At 45.3% G+C, this 22,153-nt stretch overlaps 2 protein-coding genes across 2 annotated transcripts; both read right to left on the bottom strand.

Annotated features, from left to right (window-relative positions):
• Window positions 1–3,105: 3,105 nt before the first annotated feature.
• LOC309329998 (uncharacterized protein) lies at window positions 3,106–8,295 on the bottom strand. Its single transcript, XM_081841381.1, has 5 exons — window positions 7,995–8,295; window positions 7,799–7,885; window positions 6,290–6,592; window positions 4,581–4,729; window positions 3,106–3,453 (listed from the first exon to the last, which is right to left on the bottom strand). Exons 1-5 carry the CDS (start codon window positions 8,059–8,061, stop codon window positions 3,271–3,273), a joined length of 789 nt encoding a protein of 262 aa, XP_081697507.1. The 5' UTR covers window positions 8,062–8,295; the 3' UTR covers window positions 3,106–3,270.
• A 4,487-nt stretch (window positions 8,296–12,782) lies between these two features.
• On the bottom strand, window positions 12,783–21,863 carry LOC309329934 (T-lymphocyte surface antigen Ly-9-like). The gene is made up of 6 exons (XM_081841177.1): window positions 21,551–21,863; window positions 19,047–19,472; window positions 16,892–17,197; window positions 14,668–14,787; window positions 14,387–14,517; window positions 12,783–13,235 (listed from the first exon to the last, which is right to left on the bottom strand). The coding sequence occupies exons 1-6, from the start codon at window positions 21,621–21,623 to the stop codon at window positions 13,119–13,121; spliced, it is 1,173 nt and encodes a 390-aa protein (XP_081697303.1). The 5' UTR covers window positions 21,624–21,863; the 3' UTR covers window positions 12,783–13,118.
• Between the last annotated feature and the right edge of the window lie 290 nt (window positions 21,864–22,153).

The raw sequence follows: 22,153 nt of genomic DNA on the forward strand, positions 1-22,153 counted from the left end.
CCCTTTCTCTAGCATCAGACAGCAAAGAGAAAAAGAACAAAGGACAATAGTCCCACTTCACGGAACACAGTAAAACAAATATCCTGTCTCCATCACTTCCCACTCTGTGGAGTCAAAACATACACCTTCATGTAATAGACAACAATCCCATAACTGCAATCATGGAGCAGGAATTCTAACAGTTATATGGTTGCACCTCACCAAACATAAAATGCTAGCAGACACATTTGACAATAGCTGCAACTTCCAGTTTGTCTTCAAAGGCAGCCTCAAAAAGAGGGTGCTATGGAAATCTAATTGGAGGGTTACCAGAGCATGGATTGTTGTGGAAAGGCAATCATACGGATTACTGTGACAAGGTATCAGTATGATGAAAAAAGCATGTGAGGCACTGAACAGGAAACATGTAGCAACAATGATGGGGATAATCAAGTCCACAATAAAAGACGGAAGCAAAGTATAAATTTAGAGGTCAGGAGAGATGAGAGTGATACTGTGGAAGGAGAATAAAATAAAATAATTTTTAAAAAATTGAAATTTGTGTGAGAAGGGCTGAGCAAGTGAAGGTTGGAATGCGAAGCTTGTGTTTGCAAGAGAACCATGAAAGGGGGACAGAACGAAACATGCAAAGGAGCTGTTGCTTTAACTGTTGAGAAAGAAGGAGGAAGGCAAAGATAAGAAAGCTGGCATGCCTCACTATTAAAGCAGTATAAACTAGTAGAAGGAAGCATTGACATACACAGACATAACTGATCCTTTGCTCCCACTTGATTGCAAGTGTATAACTGCTTGTGCAGTTTTTATATTTGCTGTGCCACCCTTCAACTACTTCCCGGTTGAGGTTGTGTTGCTGACATTTCCAGCCCAATCCGAATAACTTTATTGTACTAGCCATTGGCCAAATCTGAATCAAAAATAAATACCAGCAAAAGGGGTGTCACGCCACAATAGTCTCTATTTAGATCTCTGTGTCTCCCTTACAGTTCAATGCTATATTGTCCAGGGTCTTCTTTCTGATCTTTTTGGCCACCAGAGCAAAAAGGGCAACTCTGTGAGTCACTGAAGCATTTGCATTGCTAAGAAGCCATAGGACCTTCTCTGCCAAGGAGAGACATCCTTCTTGCATGGATGGGAGGGTGGGGAATTGCCCCATGGGTCCAATGTATACTGAGCCGTATAGAAAATAGTACAAGGTGTCTTCCACCTGCGGTTGCCCACATATACAGAGTCTGTCTTCGTACAGTAGTACCCTGTTATATTGTCCATCTAGGACAACGGAGGGCATAGCTTGAAAACGGAGCTTAGTAAAAGCAAATCTTAGTGAGTCTGGAGGCTTGCTGACATTTGGTATCTGAATGAATGAATCTTTATTTGTGTCAGCCATCAACCACAGCAATAAAAGAACAATACGATATACAAAGAATAGAAATAAAAAGTCAATTATATAAAATATACTTTAGGGTTTTGAATCAATAGTCAGATAGTGGATCTTATTCTGATTGCCCCAGCTAAAAACCTTGCAGCCTTTGCTGTCACCTGCTCATCTTGATCTGCCAAGAGAAAGGACCCTGTGGCAGTGGTTGGGCAACCCAGAATGGACAATAAAAGAGGGGTGATAACCTCATTCCTCAAGTCTTTATAAAGAGTGCAAGCCAGAAGGGCATGCACCACCGATTCGGTACTGTCATCTCCACAGGGACATATGCATTTTTCGTGTGGAATCTGTTGGAATCATCCCTCAAGTGCAGCTGAGGGCAATATATTCAATATATTCAAGCGTGTCTATATTTTAGAATTGCTAGGTTATGCAGGAAGGGTGCCAGCGAGTCGAAATGGGAAGGTGGGAAAAAGTCATACCATGGGGAAAATTTCTTTACTGTGGCCAAGTTGTTCTGACACTCGATATCATTTAGGTGCTGACAAATGAGACTGTTTGCTTTACTAAAACCCAAAGTGAGTAGCTGTTGTGGTGATAAACCACAAGAGTGAAGTTTTTGGTAGATAATTTTAGTCCAGGTGCTCTTGTGACAATCTTGCAGCACTAGGGATATTAGACCGGGGGGGATTTGAGTTTAGGCGAAGCCAATAGTTAAGTGTCCTACGCCAGATCAGGAATTCTACCGAGGGCAGATTAGCCTCTAGCTGCAATGATGCATATGGAACACAAGGTGGGGTCTGGACTCTATAGGTATTGGGCTTGAACCACAATATTTCCCCGGCAATATTTTCATCATCTGATTACACCACAAAAGCATGAAAATTAATCCTAGTCTTTACACAGGTCGCTGAAGAAATAACGCAAGGGGCTTGCTGGATGCTTTGTGCATTTTAGCAGAGTTAGGCTTTGTTCATATCTCGTTGCCTTCATGAAGCGAGAGCGTGGAGAAAAACACAAGAGAAAAGTTGTGATCTTTGGGAATAATGGGACACAGCAATCTAAAATGTGACATTCAGAAATTATAGTTGGATGCTTCTCAGCTTTGAAATTCCCAGCCAAAAGACATTTACCTAAACGTTTTATTTGGTTCTTAGTTCATTCGGGGGTTAGAATTTACAAAAAAAGCAGGAAAAGTTGTTGAACGGTATATGTTTAGATTTTGATTGCTACTTTGCAATTCCACCTGCAAGTGGCAAAACATGGGGGAGCAGTGGTTGGTGTAACAACTCACCCTGGAGCAGAAAATATTGGTTAAATGGTCCTGCCCAAAACCATTCAAATATCCATGGTGATGTTTTGCTTCATTGGCAACAGGATGGGTGATTCAGAGGAGAGCCACTGTCTTCATTCTTCGGTCTGGTCTGGGACCTTTTTAAACCAATGTTTCTGTAGCAATGGGGGCTTTCCGGGAGTTTCTTTTCTGATGGTCTACTGAAAGACTATCAGCTCTGGTTCTAGGGCACACCGTCCAACATTTTCTCTGATGAAAACAGGGACACTTCTCTCATTCATTCATTTCTACCCCACCCATCTGACTGGGTTGCCCCAGCAACTCTGGTTGGGTCTATCTATCTATCTATCTATCTATCTATCTATCTATCTATCTATTAAAACATTAAACTTTAACAAACATCCCTATACAGGGCTGTCTTCAGATGTCTTCCTTGCCTCAGGAGTCGCATAACTCCATAGTCTCCAACATTGATGAAGATAGGGACATCCTATGGAAAAGCAGCACATTCCAGGATCAAATCAGAAACTGGGGTGGCTTCTGTAAATCCGGGACTGTTGCTGGAAAATAGGGACACTTGGAGGTTCTGCTAGGGTCCCATTCAAACCCCAAAGCAGCAGCATAACTCAGGGCCCCCTTCATCCCCAAACGAACACTGTATCCCATAGTCCCAACGATCCTCGTGATTCCTGTTGAAACTGTTGTCTAGGGGACAACACACAAGGCCTCGTTCTCGGGATTCGCAGGATGGCCTCACTGAACAGCCCTCTCTGTTCCAGTCAACCTGCAGGTTCAGAGAGAAAGAGAAAAAGCTAAACAACACAATGCAGTAGACTCTGGGGCGCAGCTCCTAAAAGAGTTTCTGAGCACCGGAGGCCACCTAAACCCTGGATGCGGATTAAGCTCTGGCCAGGCCCAGTTTGATCTGAGAAGTGCAGATGGCTTAACTATACTGCTTAGTTCAAGTATTTGGGGAGCTTGCTTCTATTGACTGCTGGATCACCCATCTGCATAGGTGACCTTGTTCCACATCTGAAGGTTGGCTTATAAACTGCTGAAAGTTCAGAATGTGTAATTGCTGTATTGGAATCATTTACTGTGCTTACCTGGACCCCTCCTTTCCCACTGCACATATCATTGGTTCCAACTGCCTTGGGATGCAGAGAAGCAGGGTCATCTGTTCTGGGAATTGTGGCAACATCTGGGCCCCCTACCATTCAAACATTATTGGACATGGGTGGCACTGTGGTCTAAACTACTGAGCCTCATGGGCTTGCCAGTCGGAAGGTCAGTGGTTTGAATCCCCACAATGGGGTGAGTTCCCATTGCTCTGTCCCAGCTCCTGCCAACCTAGCAGTTCGAAAGCACACCAGTGCAAGTAGATAAATAGGTACTGCTGTGCAGGAAGGTAAACGGTGTTTCTGTGTGCTCTGGTTTCTGTCTTGGTGTTCTGTTGCACCAGAAGCAGATTAGTCATGCTGGCCACATGCCCTGGAAAGCTGTCTGTGGACAAACACTGGCTCCCTCGGCCTGAAAGCAAGATGAGCCCCACAACCCCATAGCTGCCTTTGACTGGACTTAACCGTCCAGGGGTCTTTTACCTTTTTTACCTATTGGAGTGACAAAACCTGACAAATTCCATATATTTCTTAATTGCTAGTAGGCTGCACAGATCCATACGATTGTAGGGATAGATGAGGAGGAGTGCTGGAGATTGCCTGACCAAGTGGCCTCCAAGGAAAGTTCAGGAGAGGACAGTTTGGACCCAGGTTAGTGGTGGTGGGAGGAGGAAGAGAGGTGTGGAAAAGTGGAAGCTGGGGGTCAGGAGGATGAGGAACAGGTGCAAACAAGCAGATGCCCCAGCCCTGAGCAAGGACAGGAGACAGACTTAATAGAGATTGCACATCTCACCTGGGGATCAACATAGGTGGTTCCATCTCTCTCTCTTTTCCTGGATTTTCTTTTCTTCACTATGATTATTGTGACCACCAATAAACAGGCAACGATGGGGAGAAGAAGAATTAACATGAACTCCCAACGTATAATTTGTCCAAGGCCACCTGCAATGTACAATAAGAGTCTCTTGGAATATACTGTAATGAAAAATGTAGCATGAAAAATATTTTGGAATAAGCGATAAAAAAAGACTCAGCAATAACTCATTGTCAAAACTGAAAATTGTCCAGTAGCACCTTAGAAACCAAGTAAGTTTGTTCTGGGTATAAGCTTTCATGTGCATAAGCTGGGGATAAGCTTTTGTGTATCTGAAGAAGTGTGCATGCACATGAAAGCTCATACCAATAACAAACTTAGTTGGTCTCTAAGGTGCTACTAAGGTCCGTATAGTTAAAGCTATGGTTTTCCCAATAGTGATGTATGGAAGTGAGAGCTGGACCATAAAGAAGGCTGATCACCGAAGAATGGATGCTTTTGAATTCTGGTGCTGGAGGAGACTCTTGAGAGTCCCATGGACTGCAAGAAGATCAAACCTCTCCATTCTGAAGGAAATCAGCCCTGAGTGCTCACTGGAAGGACAGATCGTGAAGCTGAGACTCCAATACTTTGGCCACCTCATGAGAAGAGAAGACTCCCTGGAAAAGACCCTGATGTTGGGAAAGATGGAGGGCACAAGGAGAAGGGGACGACAGAAGACGAGATGGTTGGACAGTGTTCTCGAAGCTACTAACATGAGTTTGACCAAACTGCGGGAGGCAGTGGAAGACAGAAGTGCCTGGTGTGCTCTTTATCCATGGGGTCACGAAGAGTCGGACACGACTAAATGACTAAACAACAACAACAATAAAAGGTCTACTGGAAGGATTTTTTAAAGATTTTGTTTCAACAAACCCTTCCTTAATGTTAAAAACCATGGGTGTAGTTCTGACCCTGGAGGTTCCAGAAGAACAGAAGAAGAGGCCACAGGGGGCCCATCCAGTCCAACTACATGCCTCTCACTGGCCAACCAGATACTTTCAATGGAAGCCGGCAAGCAGGACCTGACTCCCCCTCCCTTCTATTATTCACTGCCTGCCCAGAGCCATTTCCTTGAAGGCCACACCTCAAATCACTTCCTTTGTAGCTAGAAAAAAGAAGGGTGTGTGTGTTAGTTTGAACAGCTTGTTTTTTTAGAGAGAGAGCAGTGGCAGACAGAAAGTGTGAGTATCTTCCTGCAATATTTATTTTTTACAGATTCATTTGTCTTTATTTACGTGAATGGGGGAGGGAGATGGGGAGGAGAAGGGGTGAGGGCCATAGCTGAATGGATGAAGTTCACAGGCTCAACCCCTGATGGCATCTCCAGAAAAGGGCTGGCAGCAACTCTCAGCCTTAAACCTTGCAGAGCCACTGCCAATCAGTGTAGACAATAGTGAACTAGATGGTATGACGTCATGTAAGGCAGTTTCCTGTGTAACTGAGAAATGGTGGGTCTTTTCTTTGCTTGTCACAACAACTATGGAGGTTTTCCATTCCTGTTTCCATTTAGTTTCAAAAAACACAAATGCTCTGCGTGCCCACACACTTCTCCTTGATTCCCTAGTTTTTAGAGATACCCCAAGTTTTCACCACCCTAAGCAACACCTCTCAGAAATGTGGGGTGGGGGGAAGAATACATTTCTCACCTCTATCACTTGTGCAGATTTTGAGAATGTCAACTGAGGTTTCCTTTTGATCTGAAGAACTGCTGACCATGCAGGTGAATGTGGAGTCATTAGAACCTTTTCGCCAGGAGACATGGAGATCCCTACCATTGTGGGAAAGCTGGTATTCACCTGAACCTCCAGCTAAGGTCCTTGGGGGGTTCCCTTTTCCCCAGGAGATAACAAACTTTTCTTCTGTGGATGCAATGCACTGCAGGGTCACATTGCAGCCTTCTGGAGTCTTGGAGATGTTTTGGGGGAGTATCTGAGGTGCTGGCACTGGCTCTGTTCAATACAAACAAAAGTTACATGAAGTTTGTGCTTCAGTGGCTGCCACTAACTGTGTAAGGCAGTGAAAAGAGACCTCATGCCCTGGTTCTCTCTAGTTGGCCCTTGAGACTCTTTCAAGTCTGCACCCATGTACACCCTCTGCTCCATGCCCCCACACAAGTGCTTTTTGCCTTTCTGGGATGTTTCCTTCAACAAAGGTAGAAGGCACATTTGTTGCTCTGCCAAATTTTGCCTTTGGCCTGGAAGAAACGTGGGCCTCAGAATGTGTGATCAGATCCACCACGGTGCTGGGCCCAGGGGGTTAACCCGAGCAACGCGGTCCAGGTCTGGCCCCAAATCCAAGGGTTCTGCAAGGAGTCAGTCCAACAGGGCCAAGGCAGGACACGAGGCAGGAAACCAGGCAAGGACAGGTACAGGATCACAGGCAGGTTCTGGCAAACAGCAATATTGCTCCCACAACCTGGGGCAGGGTCCAACAGCCTTTTATCTTTGTCAGGGTAACGGCCGGTCCTGTTCCCCCAGTGACTCACCTCCCTGTCTCACCCGAAGGCGAGCACTCCTCCTGCGAGTACTCAGGTCTCTTTTTCTCCCAGACCTTAGACTCTGCAGCTCAGGAGATGTCAGTGGGTTACTAGACCCAGGGGCTGCCACAGCCCCCCTGACCCAACCAGTAGTGGAGCAGCTGTAAGTGATGGTCCAGCTGAAGGCAACAAGGTCATCCCCGCATCTGAAGCCAGGGCAGACTCAGGCCCCTGACTCGGCCCAGCTGGTGCTTGTTGCAGGGGAACCTGTGCAGACTGGGACTCTTCAGGATCAGGTCCCAGATGTGGTTCAGATGTTGCCTGAGGCAAAGGAACTGGTGTGGACTGAGACTCCTCTGGTTCCGAGTCCGAGCCCGAGGCCCAGGCCATCACACCAACAAGCGCAACAACACTCTCCCCTCCTATGGTTTCCAGCAACTGGTGTTCAGAAGCATTACTGCCACCAAGTATGGAATAGTCAAGGTTGGTGGCCATCACAGTCACCCCTGGGAATGAGTTCCATAGTTTAACTACTGTATGCGCTGTAAGGACAAGTAGTTCATTCTTGCAGCTGAAATTTTCCCTCACCCTTGACATGTCCTCAACAATCTCCTCCTGATACCCAGTAGATGGTATCTGGCTTCTCCAATTTCCCCATCTCTGGACTCACAAAGCTTACCATTTCTGGGATGAATGACGTCCACTCTTCCTCCCTGGACTCTCTTCACCCGATGGGTTGGATTCTCTGCTGCTTGACTTAAAGTTCCTTTAGGGAGACAAAGAGGGTGGGAAACATTGTTCAGGGCTCTGTTTCGGGTCCCCTATTGCTTTTGCGAACTGAATTTCTCCCTCCCTTCCAGCGCTGAAGGATTTACCAAAGGCAGAGAAGATCAACAGATGGAAGTCAAGAAGGATGAACAAGCTTCTGTGAGTGACTTTCATGGCCGGTTCTCTCTGGCAATGAAGTGAGCTTTCAGTGTTTCCTGGAGAGGCAAGGAGGAGAGAGAGGGTAGCTTACCCCAATTGCAGTCCACTCCTTTGCTATCTGCAAACTACAACACAGAACAGGTGCCAACGGAGAAACTTCCGCCAAGCCGTTGCAAATAAATGTAAGGCTAACGACTGGAAGCCATAAAAATGAACCATGTGACATATTGCTCTCCCATAAAATCACTTTACAAGTATTTAAAAGTATGAGTCAAGGTTAAGTAACACCTAAATTACAGTCAGGCTAGCTATCCAATGAACAAAATGAGTTCTTTAGATCTGCTTGCTCTCTCTAGTCCTTTTAGTGATGCTGTGTATCTTTCTGTCCTGTTTTAATCTCTAGCATTATCACTTATTCTTGTATCTGCCTTATTGCAGGGCAGATTCGAGGGTAAACCATACGTGGAACGAATCTGCCCCTGCGGCTTGATGGAGGTAGAAACTGTCTCTCATGTCTCGTTACGCTGCCGTTTCTACGGGGATAGATGCTCAGTATTTATCACTCCTGTTATACAAAAATCTCCAAATGGGTCCGAACTTAAATGTCTAAAACTCCTGGTAGAGGACAAGGATCTAGAGATTATGCTAAGGGTGGCCAAATTCTGTGCAATTGCCATAAAACTTAGGGAACAAGCTGTACTACCAAAATGATTAAGGTTTTAAATGATAATTTTAGTTATATTTTAATGATCAAGATTTAATTTTTTTAAAAAACTGCTGCTAAGATCAAATCTATCCATTCTTAAGGAAATCAGCCCTGAATGCTCACTGGAAGGACAGATCCTAAAGCTGGGACTCCAATACTTTGGCCACCTCATGAGAAGACTCCCTGGAAAAGACCCTGATGTTGGGAAAGATGGAGGACACAAGGAGAAGGGGACGACAGAGGACGACATGGTGGGACAGTGTTCTCAAAGCTACTAGCATGAGTTTGGCCAAAGGGTCTTTTCCCGGGAATCTTCTCTTCTCACGAGGTGGCCAAAGTCTTGGAGCCTCAGCTTCAGGATCTGTCCTTCCAGTGAGCACTCAGGGCTGATTTCCTTCAGAATGGAGAGGTTTGATCTTCTTGCAGTCCATCGGACTCTCAAGAGTCTCCTCCAGCAGCAGAATTCAAAAGCATCCATTCTTTGGCGATCAGCCTTCTTTATGGTCCAGCTCTCACTTCCATACATCACTACTGGGAAAACCAGAGCTTTAACTATACAGACCTTTGTTGGCAAGGTGATGTCTATTAAAATTTTCTATGAAAATGGGGGGAATGGGACCCTGCTGAAATAAATGTTCCTTACCTAGGAGGGAGAGAGGGAGGGAGCCTGTCTGCTATCAGCCAGGATGGAGTTCCACAGAATCGGCCCACAGAACTGGATGCAAATGGCTGATGGTGGAGACAAACTGTGTTTCTGAGCCATTGGGGAGCACTTACAAGAGACACACCCACCCAAGACTTCAAACATAAGGGTTCAGGAGGCTCTTATGGTATCCTGGACCCAATGACTTTGTGAATTAAGGCAACCCAGTAAGATGTGTGGGGTATGAATTGTAAAATTATCATTATGGAATGGGACGTCACTATTTTCATCGGAGAAATGCTGGAGTCAGAAATTGGATCGTTTTTATCCAAACAAAAGAAATACAACGAGAAATCCAATTTCAAGCAATACTTGCTTTCTGGCGCCATCTGGTGTTGCATGTTTAAAACACATACAAATCACATTATTGTGACGAATGTAGCTGAGTCCTCAATCCGCTCAGAGCTGCTTCTTTGAAGGAAGGGTGCTAGTTTGAACAGCTTGGTTTTTTTTGTTTTTTGTTTTTTTTTTAGAGAGAGAGAGAGCAGTGGCAGACAGAGTGTGAGTATCTTCCTGCAATATTTATTTTTTACAAATTCATTTGTCTTTATTTATGTGAATGGGGGAGGGAGATGGGGAGGAGAAGGGGTGAGGGCCATAGCTGAATGGATGACGTTCACAGGCTCAACCCCTGATGGCATCTCCAGAAAAGGGCTGGGAGCGACTCTCAGCCTTAAACCTTGCAGAGCCACTGCCAATCCGTGTAGACAATAGTGAACTAGATGGTATGAAGTCATGTAAGGCAGTTTCTTGTGCAGCTGAGAAATGGTGGGTCTTTTCTGTGCTTGTCACAACTTCCAGCAGAAGGAGTATGGAGGTTTTCCAATCCTGTTTCCATTTAGTTTCAAAAACCACAAATGCTCTGCGTGCCCACATACTTCTCCTTGATTCCTTGATGCTTTTTTTAGAGATACCCAAAGTTTTCACCACCCCAAGCAACACCTCTCAGAAATGTGGGGTGGGGGGAAGAATACATTTTTCACCTCTATCACTTGTGCAGATTTTGAGCATGTCAACTGAGGTTTCCTTTTGATCTTCAGAATTGCTGACCATGCAGGTGAATGTGGAGTCATTAGAACCTTTTCGCCAGGAGATACAGAGAGTCCTGACATTGTCAGAAAGTTCATTCTTAGCCAAAACTCCAGAACCCAGAGGCCTTATTTCTTTTCCATATGATTTTGAATGTTTCTTCTCCATATGCACGGCACTGCAGGGTCACATTGCAGCTGTCTGGAGTCTTGGAGATGTTTTAAATCACTGAATGGAGCAGTCTTTAATTTTTACAAGCCTTTCACGCTTCCTGAAAGAAAACGTGAATTGAAGCACAGCCACCCTTTGGATTTCAGGGTGAATTTTGCAGTAGAGTTCCTCAACCAACAATTGTGGACAATATGCGGCCATTAGTAAAACGTGTGCATTAAATTGCATGGATTAGTTAAAATAACACACAAAAGGGAGAGTATGAAATCAACAGTGCTCTTTAGCTATACAACCCTGTAGTATCTGGTATCTGGAGGTAGCATAGCTGTCAACGTTTCCCTTTTTTAAAGGGAAATTCTCTTATTCTGAATAGGATTCCTCACAAGAAAAGGGAAAAGTTGGGAGGTAGAATGCCTCTGTCAGTGGAAGGTCCACATTTCCACTAAGAGCTTTCAACAATTCCTCCTCCATTTTGAATTTACCTAACACCCTTTCTAAGGGACCCCATTTAAGAGTCCTCTTGTGAGCTTTTGGAGGCAAGTTTAATCTTCATTGAGTGGTAAACTTTTTTCTCTTCCCTCCAGACATTTTCTGCTACAACTCCCATCTGCCCCTGCAGTCAGAAGGCCCAATCATCTGAAGGCATATATTTTCTTTATTTCAAAAATAAATACACCAGTTAACACTGTAGTGCCTGAGGTTTCAAAAGATACATCTGCATTATTATTATTTGCAGAATTTATATACCACTTTTCAGACAGACTTCACAAGCAATTTACATAATATTATAACAACAATAAGCATCACATTTAAAAAAAGAATAGTTATAATAGATATAATATAATAATAATAATATAACTTCTTCATTTGGAAGAAAAGCTGTTGCTACTTCAGATGCCCTCAACTGTCCCATTAAAACTGGAACATCCCATTTTCCCACACAGCAGCACAGTGGCCCAGTTTTTCGCCTTGACATGTTGAAGGCTATGCATTTGGTAGCACCTCAAAGCGGTTTGCAAAAGATAAAATCAAGGGGGGGAAATGCAGCCCGCCTTTAAAACAGACAAAAGTTAAAATACTGAAACAGATTAAAAGTGATGTTGTTGTTCAGTGTCTTTATAAACGACAGTGAAGGCACCTGCTTGAGTTATACAGGCAGGGAGTTCCAAAGTGCAAGCTCTGCCATGCTATAGGGTTGAGTTCTTACACCCACAGGTCTGATGTTGTGGGGCACCTGTACTAGTGCAATTCTGCCAGTCGAAGCGGATGAGTGGGCATATGTGAGGTAAGGCAGTTTTGTATGTAAACTGCTCCCAAGCTGTTAAGGGTTTTATATACAGGCAACTCCCAATTTGCATGGGGATTGTGTTCTGGGTCATCTCACACTGCAGTGCAATGCAGCCCAGCCCAATCCAACCCCATTATGCACTTTTACCCCCCACTATGCCCTGTTATAAGGGACGTGGGTGGCGCTGTGGGTTAAACCACAGAGCCTAGGGCTTGTCGATCAGAAGGTTGGCAGTTCAAATCCCCGTGACGGGGTGAGCTCCCGTTGCTCAGTCCCTGCTCCTGCCAACCTAGCAGTTTGAAAGCATGTCAAAGTGCAAGTAGATAAATAGGTACCGCTCCAGCGGGAAGGTAAACAGCGTTTCCGTGCACTGCTCTGGTTCGCCAGAAGCGGCTTAATCATGCTGGCCACATGACCCAGAAGCGGTACACCGGCTCTCATGACCAATAAAGCGAGATGAGCACCGCAACCCCAGAGTCGTCCACAACTGGACCTAATGGTCAGGAGTCCCTTTACCTTTACCCCGTTATGCCACCACCCCATCAAGGTGTTGCTTTGATCATGCACAAAACAGCCGTTGCCAGTCCTAATATGAACACCTTGAAGTTGGCAGGACATTGGCCAATTGGCAACCAGTGCAGAGCTCTGAGAAGGGGGTGTTTGTGCTGACAAAGCCACACACCTATCAGCAATCATGCCGCAGCATTCTGCAACAACTGCAGCTTCCATATCAAGAGAGGAAACCTGCACGTTGCAGCAATCCAGACTTGAAGTATATGAACTACTGTGGCAAGGCTTTCATGGTCTGGGTATGGCCGTAGCTGTCAAACCACCTTCATGTAGATATGAAATAGAACCCCAGAGAGTGGTTCTGCCTTCACAGCTGGAGACAGCAATGCTTATGAAGATTAGTTGCTAAAAGCAAAGACTCAGGCAGCATTTCCTCTTTATGACGGTCCCAGGAGGGGGAGATGAGCAAAGCCAAATGATGCTTTTCCATTGAAGCCACAGGATCAGAGAAATCAGAGAAAAGTCCCTCTTCTTGATTTTCACCTTGGCCCATGACCTTTTTCAGACAGTGTTCTCCAACAGGGTGGGTGGTGGCGGTGGCGGCCAGCTTGTCTGGCAGTCGCTCGGTTTCTTCAGTCGGGTCCTCAGCTCTGAATCCAGGATAGTTAGCTGCAGTCACAGCTGCAGTCACAGGCATCAGGGGCAGACGCGGTGCAATCAGAAAGGGAATCACAGGCTGGCGGTTCTGAGCACAATGTACCTTCTGCTCCATTCCGGTCAGCCTGCAGGTGGAGGAGAAAGAGGAGCAGTTAAACAACACGGTACAGGAGACTGTGGGAAGCAGCTCCTGAAAGAGCATTGGAACTCACCTAAACCACCAACTCAGCCACAAATTCAGCAAAAGGCAGATGACTCAACTATATCTCTTAGTTCAAGTGTTTAGGGATAGCTTAAGGTCCATGAATAACCATAGGTCAGAGGTCCTGGGCCCTAAGGAAGTCAGATTATCCTCCACCAGGGCCAGGGCCTTCTCAGTGATGGCTCCAACCCGGTGGAATGCTCTGCCCCAGGAGACCAGGGCCCTGCAGGATTTAAGCTCCTTCTGTAGGGCCTATAAGACAGAGCTATTCCGCCTGGCTTTCAATTTGAAATTAGCCTGATCTTTTATTCTCCTTCCTTCCCTCCCCCTCCCCTTTTTATGAAGATTACCCTCTCTGGGATCACTAATTCTCCCCTGGTCTCCTCGCTGGCCCAAATAGGACTAATTTAGTCAGCTAGCCCTGGTGATCATCTAATGTTTATTGGATGGATTTCCCCCATAAATTGATTTTTGAATTCTGAATTTATTTTATACTGTATTTTATGCTGTTTTTGTTGCATCAATTAAGTGCTTTAAATTTGTTGTTAGGCAGTTTTCTGAACTGGGAAGGGTGGGGTATAAATAAAATTATTATTATTATTATTATTATTAGCTTAATTGTGATGAGAGATCCAGGAACCTGTAATGACAGTTTGGCTGTGCTCTTCTGCTTTAGTCAGACAATAATGTTTTAATTCTATTAGAATTTAACGTTTTGGGCCAACAATATAATCAGTATTTTAGAAAGAGAGAAGAATAGATTTTCTTTTGGTGCGGAGAGTCACCAAATGATGGAGGCAATCGAGGCCAGACATTTTTCAGCTTGAGGGAAAGGACCAGATGGTGCCACCACCCCTCATTAAATGTACAGAAGTCTACCAGTTAAATCTGACTTTGAAACTGGCCACAGGGCACTGCCCTCTACTGCACCTCTGGGCTAACTTATGTGGGGGGCAGTCGTCACAGACTCTCGTGCCAAAACCCCTGAAGTCTCTCACTACTCTTGAGATGGCGGTGGCACGTAACAGTAGCACCGAACCATCACCCCTTATTTTCTTGACATACGCATCTCACCTGGACCTCATCATAGGTAGGGGGGCTCATTGCTGTACTGTTGGGGGCAAAAACCATCAAAAGGCGGTTCATCATTGGGTTCTCGGGTGGCGGACGGTACACCATCTCCTCTTGTGCCACAGAGGGAATATCTGCAGAGTGCAACATGAGACACGTTATTTAGTCCTTGGCAATGACCAATCCCTGTCTTCCAGGATACACAAATGGAAGGTGGGAACATATTTGGCAGGGAGCCTCCATCACAGTTGAGATGGAAGGAAGAGTAATAGAGAGGGTTCTACCTCTGTTCCTCTGATTGGATTTCCCCGCCTCATAACACTTGGAGATCACCAAAATACATATAAGGGGTACAAGAACACCCAGTATGATACCCCACCAAGGGATATTTTGTGGAATGCTGCCTGGAACAAAAAAAAAAAAAAAAGAACCTATTGGAACAAGAACATAATAGCTACTGCCAAAGTGACCTCTGCCCCAACATGTGACCAAGAGCAACAGAATAAATAACAGAGAATAAGTGAAAATGCCAATTGGTTTCATTTGTAGGGAAATTCCATAATGGCCAAAGTCATGTTTGTAAGGTCCTTCACGCAATATTTCTCCTACGATCATCTGATAATTGTCCTTAGCATAAAATGAATTGTCAGCTCATCCCATGAGAAAGCCAATCTATCAATATGACAAGGGGTCATTAAGCTGTTCACATGTTTTCTCAGAGAGGTCTTTAACTGAACTTTACGAGGGTGGGAAATTAGAGAAATTCTGAGTTTCCGGTTCTGGTTGTTTCACTTAAATGTTTAAAATGCTACATTGAGAAATGGTTGCCGGTTATTGAAAGCTTTGGAAAACTATATTTTGTTAGGGGCTGCCATCCCTGCCCCCATTGATCACCAACTGCCCTAACTCCCCCTCCACCTCCATGCCAACCCCTACCCACTTGCAACCACACTATGGACCTCACCCTGGTAACCATCCCTCACGGTTGATTCAGCCATTTTGCCATACCTCCTTCCACCCCCAGCCCTCCCAACACAGCTCCTTCTACCCCACCTCCCTGCCACCCCAACCCTGAGTCCCATCCTCTCCCCATGATCCTACCAAAATCCCCCCATGTCCACTCCATCACCCATTGCTCCAGTCCCCAAATACCACTGCCTGGAACAGAGGGGAACGGAAGAGCAGAAAGTCTTTCTCGCTTTAGCTCCACGCTGCTGAGAGACTGACGGTACTTTAAAGGGTGAAGCCAGTGGCGTAGTGTGGGTTGTCAGCACCCGGGGCAAGGCAAGTAATTTGCACCCCCTAACCCGTGGATTTGCACCCCCTAACCCTTGGATTTGTGGCCCCTAACCCTAACCCCCAGATGCTGAGCCCGGTGCGGCCACCCCCCCCCTGCACCCCCACGCTACGCCACTGGGTGAAGCATCCCCAGTTTCCAGCCTCAATTCTATGGAAGGCCTGGAAGGGACTCACTGTCTTAAACCCCAGAAAACCATTGCTGCCAGTCCGTGTAGACAATGCTAAACTAAATGGCCCAGAGTTCTGACTCTGCAAGAAGCAGCTTTCTGTGTGCCCTGAGAAATTGTGTGAGCAACTTTTAACAGAAGTCAGGATGTTTCCCATTTGTGTTTTCCTTCAGGTATTTTTTAAAAATGCTCTGCATGTCTGTGCACCTGTCCTTGAATCTCCATCCCTTAAGGATATGGTAATTGTTCACTGGCCCAAGCAGCATCTCTGGATAATTTCGGGTGGGAGGAAAGATTGCTCACCTTCTGGACGTGCCCAAGGATCAAGGCTTTCTGGGAAATGATCTATAATGAAATGAAAAAGGTATTTAAATATACTTTCCTGAAGAAACCAGAGGCCTTTCTCCTGGGCATGGTCGGCCAATTGGTGCCAAAGAAGGATAGAACTTTCTTTATGTACGCTACAGCAGCAGCAAGAATACTCATCGCAAAGCATTGGAAGACACAAGACCTACCCACCCTGGAAGAATGGCAGATGCAAGTAATGGACTACATGGAAATGGCGGAAATGACTGGCAGAATCCGAGACCAGGGAGAAGAGTTGGTGGAAGAAGATTGGAAGAAATTTAAAATCTATTTACAGAAGCACTGTAAAATTTTTGAATGTTGATGACGTTGAAATGAAATGAAGTGGTTCTAGTAATAAGGCAAAATAAGAATATGCAAGAATGGATTGATATTAGACGAAAATTTGAAGCTATAATATATGAGGATAAATAATTAAGGGTAAATTAAGAGGGTATGAATTTGCTGAACCAATTTTTAAATGGAATACAAAAAAGGGAGGTGTGAGGAAGTCAGGAAAATAAGTAAATGAACGGTGAGAAATTAAAAAGAGGGATTTTTGTTTTTTTATTTTTATTTTTCTTTCTATGTTAAACTTTGGTTTTTGTATTTTTCTTGTGTTTTTTGTTTATTGTCTTGCAACTTTTTTCTTGTTAAAAATTTAATAAAATATCATTTAAAAAAAAAGATTGCTCACCTTTATGAATTTCAACTGCATGACGTTCATAATCCTGGCAGATTCTGCGCAAGTCAAACCAAGCTTTCTTTTGATCTGCCGGATTGTGGACCAGGCAGGTGATGATGGAATGGGAAGAGTCTTTTCTCCAGGAGACATGGAGATTGCTGCCGTTGTCAGAAAATGAGAAACTATCTAAAGCTCTCACGTTTTCCCAGGAGATTTTGTACGTTCCTGTTTCATATGTCTGGCAGTTCAGGGTCACATCACATCCCTTTGGAGTCTTGATCAAATCATAATAGTTGATCCTTGGTTGTGGTGCTGGATCTGTTCAACACAAAAGTCATGTGAGGTTTGTGCCTCATTGGCTGTCACTAAGTGTGTAGGGCAGCAATGGGGGAACCTCAGGACCAGGGGAAAATGCACCCCCCTGGGCCTCTGTATCTGGTCCATGGGACTCTCTCAAGGCCACCCCCAGGCTGTTAAGATATTTATCCACCCAAGCTGCTCAGTAGTAGCACTATGGTTGTTGTTATGTACTGAGTTGAATAGGATCCAAACTGCAGCAGTCAGATTGGTCCTAGAACAATAGGATCCAAAAGGCAGCAGTCTGATTGGTCCTAGAACAATAGGATTCAGAATGCAGCAGTCTGATTGGTCCTTGAACAATGCAGCACTATGATTGGTTGGCAGGAACTACCCAATCATGCTCCAGATAGAAGTGAATCCACAACCTGATTGGCTTACAGTAGAATTCTGGAATTAGCCAATCATGGGCAGCCCATTGTGTAAATAATGTATATAAAGCAGATACTTTGAGGGGACTTTCATTCATTCCTCCTCACCACTATGAGCTGAATAAAGAGCATGAAATCACTTTGCGACTCTGAGTATATTTCAGTTGTTTATATCATGTGAGTGTCTGAGAGCATGAGACAGGAAGTCTCAGGATTGTTGGAAAGTTTTGTTTCGCTTCTGTGTGTGATGCTGTTCTGTACTGCTGATGAGAGAGCACAGACATGCTGATGGATTCTTAGTATATAGACTGTAAATAAAGTAGTTTAGAGCTACTGGTTGTCTCTTTCTTCTACAATGAGATGCCAGAAGACAAGCGTGCTCCTCTCTGGAGAGAGGGGTCGCTTACCACCTGTCTCTCTGGACTGAGGAAGATTTACAGCCAGAGAGTGACCATCGGAGAGACGTCTTGGGAAGGTGGTAGCCTTCTCGGGCGTTTTTCCAACACAGGCATCCCCTCTGCTCCACACTTTGCTTGAGTGTGATTTGCCTTGATGGAATAATACAATCATAGAATTGCAGAGCTGGAAGGGAGCCCAACGATCATCTAGCCCAAGTCCTACAATGCAGAAATCCCAGCCAACTAATCCCTGGCGGCTGGCCATTCAGCTTCTGCTTAAAAGCCCCTAATGAAGGAGACGTCCACCACTTTCCCAGGGAGACCATTTAAAGATGGCTATCGTCTCGCCTTTCAGTCATCTCTGCTCCAGGCTAAATAGTCCCAGCTCCTTCAATATATCCTTCAACTCTGAAAATGATGCTTGCTTGCTTGGAGGGATCGATGGAGGGTTAGACATGGGTGTGAGTTTGAGAGGCTGTGTAGATATTGGCCTACTCAAGAGTCACATTCATTACTCTGCCTACTTTCCCCCCCTTCCACCACCACCATGTGGCCCCAAGAAGATTCCCTAGGAGGAAATGTGGCCCTCAATCTGAAATAGAGGTGTTGATGTGGGCCCCAGATTGTGGGTGCTCAGTGGTGTGCTTGCGTGCGATGTGATGTCATGACATTATGTTGCACGCACAGCGCTCCGCCTCCACTTCCCTCTGCCCCCTGCCGTGCCTCCGCTGGCTCACCAGCACCATAGCGGTGACCAGGCCAGGGCCTCCGCCATGGGGCCTCTGCCTGGGCCCACTGAGGCTGCAGATGCACCCCGTCAAGATGGTGCCTACGTCGCTTTGTGTGACATCACACGCACAACACGTTTTTGTCACCAGGCTGGGCTCCCACAGTGGAAATTCTGTGGGTCCCGAGGCACCCAGGTCCCATCAGAGATGGTGCCTATGGTCTGAAAAAGGCTCCCCATTTCATCTGATGACCATCCTTTTCCATGCTCAGCTCCAGCACAAAACTCAAGAATGGAGAAAAACAATTGCTTACCGTAAAGAGTCACGTTAAAAAAGTGGTCCTCAAACTGTTCTGCATCAAACCAGACACGAGCTTTATAGATTACAGCATCCTGCCTCTTCATCTCCCTGATTATAAGAGTGGTCCTGTCAGCCATCAGCAGCCGACGTCCAAATATGTGCTCCGACATTACATTAGTCACAAAATCATTTTCCCCAAATAACCTATGACCTTGTAGGTTCATCCATGTTGCCATCCACGTGCTGAAATTTGACTTCTTCAGCTTCCAATCTCTGAATTCACAAAGGCGATAGGGCGCTCCGCTTACAGGGCTAATGAGGTCCCATTCAATTTTCTCCACTGGTTTTCCCGGGGGGACCTTTACAGGAAAGGAGACCTGTCCCCCCACGACTCCCTTCACATGCTGGGATGCATTCATCGATGCTTCACCTGTAGTGCCTTTGGGGAAACAAAGAGGGGCGCCATTGTTGTTTGTCCGTTCGCATATGGAATTTATACCACACTCTTCCTCCCAGAGGTGGGGCTAGTTGCTCCAGCACCCAGAGCGGCGCACATGTTGTGTACCCCGCGGGGGCAGGGCTAGCTGCCCGCGGGCGTGGGGCTAGCGTCCCAGGGGGGTGCACTCCCCCTGGGATGACACCCGAGATGGGCTTCAAGGGCACCCACCGCACCCCACTTTCTTCACCAGTGCTTTCTCCTACAATTGAAAAATATTTTTTGTTTAGTAATGATATTGGAAAGCTGTTACATGCAGATACAAGGAAACTCAGAAGGGAGGGACTAGAGGAAGTCAATCAATATGTACATAAGGTTGGGCTTTTAAAGAATTAAGTTCGTTTTTATCGTTTATTTGTTATGGTGGTGGGTAGGATGAAGTTTCTCATATTGTTTTCTTCTTTGACGTGCTTTTTTGTTTTTGTTTTTGGTTGTTGTTCTGTTATGTGATATTTGTTATAATTGTGGAAAACCTAATAAAAAATAAAAATAAAAATGAAGGAGCCCTAAGCAACATCTCTGTCCAGAATGTCAACGTGGGGGAGTCATTTTCAAAACAGTTACCGGCCACATTTATATCAAACTCTCCAACTTTTCTGAGATGAAAATAGGGGCGTTCTATTCAACATCTGTCTCACCCCCTATATACCATATTTTTTGCTCTATAAGACTCACTTTTTCTCTCCTAAAAAGTAAGGGGAAATGTGTGTGCATCTTATGGAACGAATGCAGGCTGCGCAGCTATCCCAGAAGCCAGAACAGTAAGAGGGATTGCTGCTTTCACTGTGCAGCGATCCCTATTTCTGTTCTGGCTTCTGAAATTCAGAATTTTTTTTTTTCTTGTTTTCCTCCTCCAAAAACTAGGTGCGTCTTGTGGTCTGGTGCGTCTTATAGAGCGAAAAATACGGTATATGCACTGACAATAAGGGGGAAAGCGCAGGCGTACCGGGACTTACTTTTAAGCAAACATGCAGTAATAATAATAATTATTATTAATAATATCATTATTTATACCCCACCCATATGCTGGGTTTCCGAAGCCGCTTGTCAAACATTAAAAACATCCTAATAAAGGGCTGCCTTCAGATGTCTTCTAAAAGTCAGGTAGTTGTTTATTTCCTTGACATCTGCTGGGAGGGCGTTCCACAGGGCGGGCGCCACCACCGAGAAGGCCCTCTGCCTGGTTCCCTGTAACTTCACTTATCACAGGGAGGGAACTGCCAGAAGGCCCTTGGCGCTGGACCTCAGTGTCCAGGCTGAATGATGAGGGTGGAGATGCTCCTTCAGGTATACTGGACCCAGGCCGTTTAGGGCTTTAAAGGTCAGCACCAACACTTTGGTATTTGGTGCTTTGAAACATACTTGGAGCCAGTGAAGATCCTTTAGGACTGGTGTTGTATGGTCCCGGCGGCCACTTGCAGTCACCAGTCTAGCTGCTGCATTCTGGATTAGTTGCAGGTTCCGATTTAAAGGAGATATATTTTCATAGTTTTTATAGGAGAGGAACGGGAGCCAAGGTAGCAGTAATGTTATGGCCCCAGCTTAAACCACGATTTCCCATGGTACAGAAACAAAGTGGGATCGCTTATTGCTATCCACAAGTGCCAAGGCTAAATAGGAGCATTTGGAGACTCTGTTATATAAGACATTCAAAGTCGTAACATTTTCTACCATATTTTGAAGGGCTTAAAAGAGGACACATTGGCCAACTTCTACATTTAGCTACGGATCACTATGATGACTCAACCCATGAAAAAGAGGGTGTGTCCTGGAAAAAGAGGACATCTGGCAACCCTAAATTGTTCCCCCCTATGATCATTGTTGGTGCTGAGGTTTTCTTAAGAGATCCCCCTTTCCCCACACAGAACGACAATTCCCAAAGTGGTTCAACAACCGATCTCTCATCCTAATGAACACTTTAAAGGCTGGAAGCCTTTCAGGTCCCATTCTGATAGATTTGGCTTCAACTGAGAACTGAATGGAATTCCTGCCTCCATGCCCACCAGTTTTGAAGGACTTACCAAAGGAAGAAGAGATCAGTAGGGCAAAGGTGAGAAAAACAGGAAGGCTTCTGTGAGTGACATCCATTGCCATTTTTGTCAGACGACGCAGCAGGTCTTGGACGTGGTTCACAGAGTGAGTGGCAAGCAGAACGGAGTTGGTTCACCCTGTTTGCAGCACACTCCTTGGATTCTGCTCTCTGAAAGTAGCAATGCAGGAGAGAGGCTGGCGATATCAATAAGAGTTTTCTACTGTCATTTCCAGTCGTTCCTTCAAGCAGGGAATCCTCTGCCAAGCCCTTCAAGAGAAATCTGGGGTTAGCGAGTACATACGACCAATTACGTCACCTCCTTCCATGAAACCACGTGACCCCAGTTGAAAAGCATCTGTGGAATATCAGCAGCATTTAACCCTTATGCAGCCTCACTATCCAATAAACATAACGAGCTTTTAGATCTGCTCTCTGTTTTTAAGTGACGCTGTATATCTTTCCGTCTCACTTTTCGCTCCTTGGCTTTGAAGCCACTTACTGTTGAAACCAAGCAGCTGCTTTTATTATTTTGTGGTTACTTCTCCTGAATATTTTAAATGGTTTATTACCCAGAAACTCCCCACCCCAGGAG

Source organism: Podarcis erhardii, assembly GCF_964252035.2.
Source record: "Podarcis erhardii genome assembly, chromosome: 15".
NCBI classification, from domain to species: Eukaryota; Metazoa; Chordata; class Lepidosauria; order Squamata; family Lacertidae; genus Podarcis; species Podarcis erhardii.

Excerpts from the sequence above, each read along its gene's own strand:
- LOC309329934 (XM_081841177.1), bottom strand. The coding sequence starts at position 21,623 with ATGGCAATGGATGTCACTCACAGAAGCCTTCCTGTTTTTCTCACCTTT. Across the intron at positions 19,473-21,550 it reads ACTGATCTCTTCTTCCTTTG|GCACTACAGGTGAAGCATCG; the intron begins GTAAGTCCTTCA and ends GTTTCCCCAAAG. Across the intron at positions 14,788-16,891 it reads TGCAGTTGAAATTCATAAAG|GCAGCATTCCACAAAATATC; the intron begins GTGAGCAATCTT and ends TTTTTGTTCCAG.
- LOC309329998 (XM_081841381.1), bottom strand. The coding sequence starts at position 8,061 with ATGAAAGTCACTCACAGAAGCTTGTTCATCCTTCTTGACTTCCATCTG. Across the intron at positions 6,593-7,798 it reads CGTCATTCATCCCAGAAATG|AGCCAGTGCCAGCACCTCAG; the intron begins GTAAGCTTTGTG and ends TGTATTGAACAG. Across the intron at positions 4,730-6,289 it reads AATCTGCACAAGTGATAGAG|GTGGCCTTGGACAAATTATA; the intron begins GTGAGAAATGTA and ends TGTACATTGCAG.